This window comes from Gorilla gorilla, chromosome 5 (assembly GCF_029281585.2).
Source record: "Gorilla gorilla gorilla isolate KB3781 chromosome 5, NHGRI_mGorGor1-v2.1_pri, whole genome shotgun sequence".
Lineage (NCBI taxonomy): Eukaryota > Metazoa > Chordata > Mammalia > Primates > Hominidae > Gorilla > Gorilla gorilla.
In genome coordinates, this window is record NC_073229.2 from 45,017,084 (window position 1) to 45,025,707 (window position 8,624).

General features: G+C 41.7%; 2 protein-coding genes across 5 annotated transcripts in view; both read left to right on the forward strand.

Moving 5' to 3' along the window:
- ZNF391 (zinc finger protein 391) overlaps positions 1-3,916 on the forward strand; it is a 36,797-nt gene extending 32,881 nt beyond the window's left edge. For all 4 annotated transcript variants that reach the window (XM_019029349.4, XM_055390499.2, XM_004043452.4 and 1 more), the window contains one exon: positions 312-3,916. In XM_019029349.4, coding sequence (XP_018884894.1) covers positions 390-1,466 — 1,077 coding nt within the window. In that variant the 5' untranslated portion in view covers positions 312-389 and the 3' untranslated portion in view covers positions 1,467-3,916. The remainder of the gene's footprint in view (positions 1-311) is intronic.
- A 3,754-nt stretch (positions 3,917-7,670) lies between these two features.
- On the forward strand, positions 7,671-8,169 carry LOC129534198 (multiple coagulation factor deficiency protein 2 homolog). Its single transcript, XM_055390512.2, has one exon. The coding sequence runs from the start codon at positions 7,717-7,719 to the stop codon at positions 7,999-8,001; it is 285 nt and encodes a 94-aa protein (XP_055246487.1). The 5' UTR covers positions 7,671-7,716; the 3' UTR covers positions 8,002-8,169.
- Positions 8,170-8,624: the final 455 nt, after the last annotated feature.

Here is an 8,624-nt window from a genome sequence, read left to right on the forward strand (position 1 = left end):
ATTTTACCTTTTAATCCCCAACTCTCTGTCATCAACTGGTACACCTGCTCATTTCCATTTGTTTGGGTTAACATATTATCCAATAACTCTTTCCCTATTTCTTGATGTCTCTGTGTTCACCATGCCCACTGCAAAAATTCTGCCTCTTATCTCTTCTGGCTTTGTTCTCCTCCACTATCCTTTTTTGTTTACTCCTCATATAAAGTTGCTAGTATGCATGAATTCAAATTAGTTGTCTTTTCTCTGCTGGTTTATTTTCTTTGCTCTCCATAGTAGATACAGATGACATTTACACTTTAAATGTCTTTCAGATAGGGGGATTTGAGCTGAACCAAAGCATCAACACCAATCAGACTGTTTCCGAAGAACTAGAGTTTTCTGGGTCAGCAATGGAAAGCCTCAGAGGGAATACTGCTCAGGGTCCTACAAATGAAGAAGACTATAAAAATGAAGGCCAATTATCAAGGCAAACAAAATGTCCTGCACAGAAGAAATCCTCTTTTGAGAACACAGTGGTCAGAAAAGTGTCAGTGACACTCAAAGAAATTTTCACAGGGGAGGAAGGCCCTGAATCCAGTGAATTTAGTCTAAGCCCAAACCTTGACGCACAACAGAAAATTCCAAAGGGAGATGGATCCCCAATATCTAGGAAAAACTCCAAAGATAATTCAGACTTAATTAAACACCAAAGACTTTTCTCACAAAGAAAACCTTGTAAATGCAATGAATGTGAAAAAGCCTTTAGTTACCAATCAGACCTTCTTGTACACAGTAGAATTCATGGTGGAGAAAAGCCTTTTGAATGCAACAAATGTGGGAAATCTTTCAGCCGAAGTACACACCTTATTGAACATCAAAGAACTCACACTGGAGAGAAACCTTATGAATGCAATGAATGTGGAAAAGCTTTTAGCCGGAGCACACATCTTAGTCTACATCAGAGAATCCATACTGGAGAAAAACCATATGAATGTAGTGAATGTGGAAAAGCCTTTAGCCGAAGCACTAACCTTAGTCAGCATCAGCGAACTCATACTCAAGAAAGGCCTTACAAATGTAATGAATGTGGGAAAGCCTTCGGTGACCGTTCAACCATAATTCAGCATCAACGAATACACACTGGAGAGAATCCCTATGAATGCAGTAAATGTGGAAAAGCTTTCAGTTGGATCTCATCACTTATTGAACATCAGAGAACACACACTGGGGAGAACCCCTATGAGTGCAGTGAATGTGGGAAAGTGTTCAGTCGAAGCTCGTCTCTTACAGAACATCAGAGAATCCACAGTGGAGAAAAGCCTCACGAGTGTAGAGTGTGTGGAAAGGGCTTCAGTCGAAGCTCATCCCTTATTATTCATCAGAGAACTCATACCGGGGAGAAGCCGTACAAATGTAATGACTGTGGAAAAGCCTTCAGTCAGAGTTCAACTCTGATCAGACATCAGCACCTTCATACTAAAGAGTAATATCTGAGCTTTTATTAATGTTAGCATAAGAACACATATACCTAACCTCCCACCACTGAAATATATATATTTCAAGTATATATATACTTGTTCTAATTTTCTTTTATTAGATACCTACACCCGTTTTAAGCTTTCATTCGTTCTTTCCATCCATCTATCCTTTCCTCTCCCCTCCCTTCTTCCCTCCTTCCTACTTTTTCTCCCTCTCCCTGTTCTTTCTTTCTCTTTTCTCAAATAAGTTCACAATAAAACAAAGGGATGACTCAAAAAACATAATATATGAAATCTAATATTCTGAAGGGCTCCAACTTTAGAGTATAAAGCTACCTGACACCTTGTAGTTTCTCTGCTAATCTATTCCTTCAAGCGTGGGTCCCCGAACCACCAGGTTCTCCTCTGTTTTCTAACCACATCAGCCCCTGCACATGAAGAGAAAATCCTGTGTGTGTGTCTTCATACTTGCTGGCTCTAGTACCAGAAGAGAGGGATCTGGCTTCAGAGCAGGATTGAAAACTTCTCACCAGTCTGGGGATAATAGTGTTGAGGCAAATTCATTCTCTTGACTTGCAAAAACAGATTTTTCTCATCTTCCTCCTTCTCTCACCTTTTTTGCAGTAGCATTTTTCCTCAAAGTATAACTCATTTTTTTACTAATGCCTAACTAATCCTAGTGTTATTTTATCATATTTTTACCAAGAATGTTCTAAAAATCTTGAAGACGTTCCTCCATGATCTTGGGAAAAAAAGTTGCCAAATGCTGTGCTGTTTTTGTTTGTTTGTTTTTAATTTTCTTTCATTTACAGATTTCATGAAACTTATATTCTGTGGTTTTGACCCTCACCAATCTTGGAAGATTGATCTCTCAAGGACAAACCCAGTGCCTATTTCTCAGTCCTTTTTCTACTTGACATTTGCAGAATTGGCACTTTTTGCTACTGTTATGCCTTAAATCTTGAGCTTCTTTCAGGATCCATGATTCGGTGCTGATCTACACTTTTCCTACCTCTCAGCATTTCTTTGATTGTCAATGATCAGCTCTGTGATTTGGGGCAAGGGTTAGGCCAGAATAATCTCATTTTATCAAGTTATAAAACTTGAGGTAGTGCAACTAGATTATACACTTCTTGAAGACAGAAATCTTGGTTTGTTTGTTGTTTTATTTTTGAGAGAAGGTCTTGCTGTGTTGCCCAGGCTGGAGTGCAATGGCACAATCATAGCTCACTGTAGCCTTGAACTCCTGGGCTCCTGCCACAGCCTCCTGAGTAGCTAGGGCTGCAAGTGTGTACCACCACACCCACAATTTTAAAGTTTTTTTGTGGAGACAGGATCTCACTATATTGGCAAGGCTGGCCTCCATCTCCTGAACTCAAACAATTCTCCTACCTCGGCTTCCGAAAACACTGACATTACAGGTATGAGCCACCACACCTGCCAGAAATCTTGTTTTTGATTGATATAAAACATCACAAAGTACTGAGTAGACACTAAATGCTCTGTAATTATTGCTCACTGATTCCTCTTTATCTGTAATCAATCAACTTGACTTTATTTGATATGGATTAATAATTGATTTCTTTCTCTTTTTCTACTGCTGCTTCCAAGTTCTTGGTACCTTGTGCCTAGATTACTAAATTGATCACTGTTGACTCACTACCATTATCTAGCTCCTTACTAAACTACTACTTTGTTAAAAAAAAATAGTCGTTTCCCAGTGACCTCTGCCCCAAATGTAAACTTCTTTAACCTAAAGGTCTTTCATAGTTTGATCTACTTATTTACTTCCTTTCTCTTCTCAAAGATAATACATGCGGGCAGGCCTGTTTTGTCCCTACTATACCCTCTTCTCACACTTTTTTTCTTTTCAAACTGTTCCTTGGCACTTCTATGTGTCCTACTTTCTTCGTTGTATTCCAGAAACCCTATCCACCCTTTTTTAAAGGCCACGCTCATATCCTGACTCTGTGACACTTTCAGTCCCCTGCCTTCTTAGAAATCCTTTGTAGTGATGGTTTGCATTATTCTCCTGTATTAGACACCTTCTTTACTGTTTTCTGGTTCTTTCACAAGTACTTTTTTACATAAGCTGTTTTGAAGTTGTAAATCATCCTAAATCTTTTATAAGCCTCATATAATACATAGTACAATGCCAGCCTGGACTCTAGTTTTAATCTAAATACATAGGGTTTAATTTAGCAGCATAATCTTTTTAGTCTTTTGAATGATGAGGTAACCTCATAGGTATTTTGGCCCATTTTGTTTTTCCTTGAATTACATATATAACTGACTATTTAGACTGACTCCTTTAGATCTCCTGGGATGCTGACCTCTTGGCTTTCCAATTCATGAGACTATTGTAAAGAATAAGTGAGTTCATTCATGTAAAGTAGTAAAACAGTGCCTGACATAAAGTAAATTCTCAATAAATTCTAATTGTTATGATTCTAGTGATTCACATCTGTCTATAGCTTTTTATTTTATTCCCTGCAGAGCCTTTAACTTCATTACTAGAAATGGAAAACTAGGATCACAATCAAATAAGCTAGAAGGTATTTCTTTTATCATAATAGGCAATAGCTATTTTATTATAACTCCATTGTGTGTAAAAAAATGACTCAAGATGGCGAACAAGATACAGTAAAATAGAAAACAAAAAACACACACAAATGAGCACTAGGAGATCAGGACAAGTTATGATAACCTACACAGGTAGTCAGTTAGGGATACAAACTGAGCATTCTGGCAACCAAAATGAGAAGGTCATTTGCTTACATTGTTTTAGAAGGAAAAAAATATGTCCATTCTTCAAGGAAAACAAAGCTTTTCTAATACTTAGAATTAAGATGAATTACTCCATTGGTCTTCATGTAATTATACAATGTCTTTGATATAAAAAAATTTATATTTCATAACACCTAGTATACAGCAGTTTCTCTGGTGAATAAATATTTAGTTCATAGCAGAAAGTCCAGAAAGGCAGATGCGAAGATTGTTCTTAGGATGGAGTGAGGTTCGCAGGAGCAGGGGGTAGAGTATATTAAGTAATGAAATATTTACTGGGTACCAGAAGAAACGCTCTTTGTAGATATTTGAGTACGGTTATGAACCACACAAGGACATTTTGGTCAATGATGGACTGCAGAAATGACAGTGATCACATAAGATTATAATGGAGCTGGAAAATGCCAATTAACTAGTGACATCATAGCACAATTATATGTTTGTGGTGATGCTGGTGTAAACAAACTTACTGCACTGCCAGTCATATAAAAGTATAGCACTAAAGGCCTAGTGTGGTGGCTCACGCACTTTGGGAGGCCAAGGCAGGTGGATCACCTGAGGTCAGGAGTTCAAGACCAGCCTGGCCAACATGAAACTCTGTCTCTACTAAAAATACAAAAATTAGCCAGGCGTGGTGGCTCACACCTATACTCCCAGCTACTTGGGAGGCTGAGGCACAAGAATCGGTTGAATCCGAGAGGCAGAGGTTGTCGTGAGCCAAGATCATGCCACTGCCTGCATCCTGGGCAACAGAGTGAGACTTGGTCTCAAAAAAAAAAAAAAAAAAGCACTATATAATACTTGATAGGAAAGTACTATATCACTGGTTTGTGTATTTACCTTACTTTTTATTGTTATTAGGTTGGTGCAAAAGTAACTGCAATGGCAAAAACGGCAATTACTTTTGCACCAATTTAATATTTTAGCGTGTACTTCTACTTATTAAAAAAAAGTTAACTGTAAAACAGTCTCAGGCAGATCCTACAGCAGGTATTCCAGAAGAAGGCATTGTTATCATAGGAGATGACAGCTCCATGCATATTACTGCTCCTGGAAGACTTTCCAGTCAGCTAAGATGTGAAGCTGTAAAACAGTGATATTGATAAGCCTGACTGCCCCTCTGTCTACACCTGGTTTCAAACCATATGGTGTCAGTACTAGGCTGGACTGCACCAGCAGTTCAGGCAGCAGTGGCACCCCAACTAGACATAGCTGTGTACCATGTCCTATTAGGAATGGAAGAACACCCTTTCTAACAGTGAAGGCTCAGGGTCTAGGGGTACCCCAGGCCCCATGGCCTTATCTTGCATTAGGACTACAGGTCCCAAGACCTCTTGCAACTCTGCTGCTAAGGGACTTATACTTAGCGTACTCCACTGCTCTAAGTAGGTTCCCCACTTCGCTAAAGTGGATGTCTGTGCTGTCCCAGTCTGGGGGGTCATTGCTCATGAACGCACCCATCCCACTATGGGGTAAGCCATCCACACGACTGTAACCCATCCAGCCACGCTCTTATGAACCTGAAGGGCAGCATATATGGTTACTAACTGCTTCTTTATTAATGAACACTGGGGCTCAGCTCCCTTCCATAGCTGGGACTAAAAGCTGACTGGCACTTCCAAGCACTCCATATACTGCCATAGGCCCTAGCCAACTCTATTTGTGGTTACATGCACATCTAGTTTAAATGGGCACCCCTGGTTAACTACCCAGAGGGCTTATGTCATCAGAAGGGCTGTTTCAGCCTCATCATCCCAATCCCAGGCAAGAGGGGTGTTGTGGCTTCCAAACCAGCAAAAGAACTAGAGGTTAACATAACATCATTAATAAGAAAATGATATATAATGGGGCTATACATATAGCCCTGCAGCAACACTATGAAAGTCCATTGTTGCCCTCCCATGAAGGCAAACTGTTCCTGGCTCTCTGGAGCAATGCTGATTGAGAAGAATGCATTGGTCAAGTCCACCACACAGTGGCACCATCCCAGTTCTGTTGTCAAACGGTCCATCAAGTCCATGACAGGTGGCACAGCTGCCAAGTCTTGCAAAACATCCACCCCCAAGAATGTCCTCAGGCATGCAAGAGACATACACAGTGCATAAGTGGAGAGCCAAGCAGCTGATGCCCAGGTGCAAAGAAACAGGTTTCACTTTCACTGACCAGCTTTCATAGCTGTCTATGCAGCCTTGCCTGGAAACTTATCCGGGTCCAGGGACCAGTGGATTGCCAAGTCCATATATGGCCTTTGGTTGTCTGGTATCCCCTACCAAGCCGGGCACCTTGGCCAGTTCTCTTATCAAACAGAAAAGGCTTTATACTTCCACCAACTGCAGCAGGTACTCTTTGAACTGGAACACTCCGGCAGGACCAGGTTGCGCAGCAACATCCTTCTCCCAAATGACTTGCACCAAGTCTGTACAAGAGTGCCAACATTACTTGCTTAACTCATACATCTTAACAGGGGCACAGACAACATAGGAAGTGTGCTCCACCACAGTAGGGGGTCTCTGGCCCACCCTTGGGGCCCAACAGCTGCTCATGCTCTATTTTCTGGCAGACCATTGGGTGAACCTGTAACGGAGGTTCTTCCTCCCTGCGTGCATCCCGCAGGGACTGGGCAGGCACTTCCTGCAGCAAAGTCACAAACATCCATCTGACTCTGGCAGTAAAAGCATGCTGCATCTCAGTGCTGTGCATTTCCAGGTGCTTCAGCGCCTTCTCCACACTTGCGAGGGACCCATCCGCTGCCTCCCATGTTTCCACTGAAGCCCATCCTCGCAGCACAGCTGCCACTGGGTACCACAGCCCATGCTGCAGCCACATAGCCAACCCAGGAACCCTCAGGGGCTGAAGACCTACTCACCTCATCCCATTCTCATTGCCAGTTGTTAGGTTTAGGGTTCGGGTCCAGCCCATGCTGAGGTACAAGGGAGTGGGTCCCTGGGCAAATAACTAACAGAACACTTGTGGGGGACGTAGGCAGGTGAAAGATGATTTTATTCAGCAGCAGCTCTCATCATCAGCTTACTCACATAGCTCACTTACACCAGGTCTCTCACACTGTCCACCCTGTCTCGGCTGCTTGAGCCAGCTGCTCCCACACACAGCTGCAGGGCTGGCTCTTCCTTGCCTTCAGAGTTAGCAGCTTAACTCTTTCTCTCTATGGGCACGAGCTGGTTCCCGGCTCCCCCTGCCCATCTGCCAGTTGGTCATTCTTCCTTACAGGGGCCAGTAGCTTCACTCTCTCTCTGGGCAGCAGCACCTGCACAAGAGCCATGTCAAGCTAAGCCCTATGCACAGTGTCAGCAGGACAATTATATCTTTAACAGACAATAGTGGCTCAGAGCCAAGTATGAACTTACACAAACAGGTTATATAACAAGTGGAGGTGTGTGCCTGCACGCCAAACTCGCTGAGTCATGCAGGCCTGGATGTCCACCTTGGCCTATTCCTTGACCCAAACACATCCATGTACCTTACAGAAGATGTCATCAACAAACCAGAGGTGGAGATGTCACTACAAGATTTGCAGCTCCATTGCTTCAAAATGCACGATTATGATGGCAATTATTTGCTTGATGGCTTAGAACTCTCCACAGCCATCACTCATATCCATAAGGAGAAAGGGAGTGAACAGGCACCACTAATGAGTGAAGATGAACTGATTAACATAAGAGATGGTGTTTTGAGAGATGATGACAAGAACAATGATGGATACATTGACTATGCTGAATTTGCAAAATCACTGCAGTAGATGTTATTTGTTCATCTCTTGGTTATATGCAAATGTGACCTGGGATAATGTGATTGAATACTTTGATAATGCAAAATAACTCATTTCTAACTACTGCTGCAGCGTTTTGGTAAAAACCTGTAGCAGTTTGTTACACTGGGGTGAGAAGGGATCAAGAGAAATGAAAGAGAGGAGAAATGGGATATCTAATAGTCCCTAAGCACTATTAAATACCTTATTGGACAAGGGCTTGCTTTTTAAAGCATCCTTTCAAGAATATTGAATAATTGGAGCTGAGAACTCAGGAGCTTCACTGTAGTAGAATACTGCTAGTTTCTTAATTTTAATTCATGTTACCTTAAAAGTAAAACAACAGGCTTTGCCAAGTGGACGTTTTTCAGTAACAGTGAAGGAGTGGAGTGAATGCCAAATATTTGCCCTGGTGGTTCCTATCTCTTCAGTTAAACATGGTCAGTATTCTCTAAAGTTCCCCTGTCCTAAAAGACTACTTGCTCTGGGCAAATGGATATTTATTAGACTATTTCAAAGCCACAGCATAAGAAGAATATCAAATATTGAGTTCAGCCTAGCCACAGAGTCTAAGATTCCGTATCCTCCAGCCCTCTAGCATTTTGGAAATGATA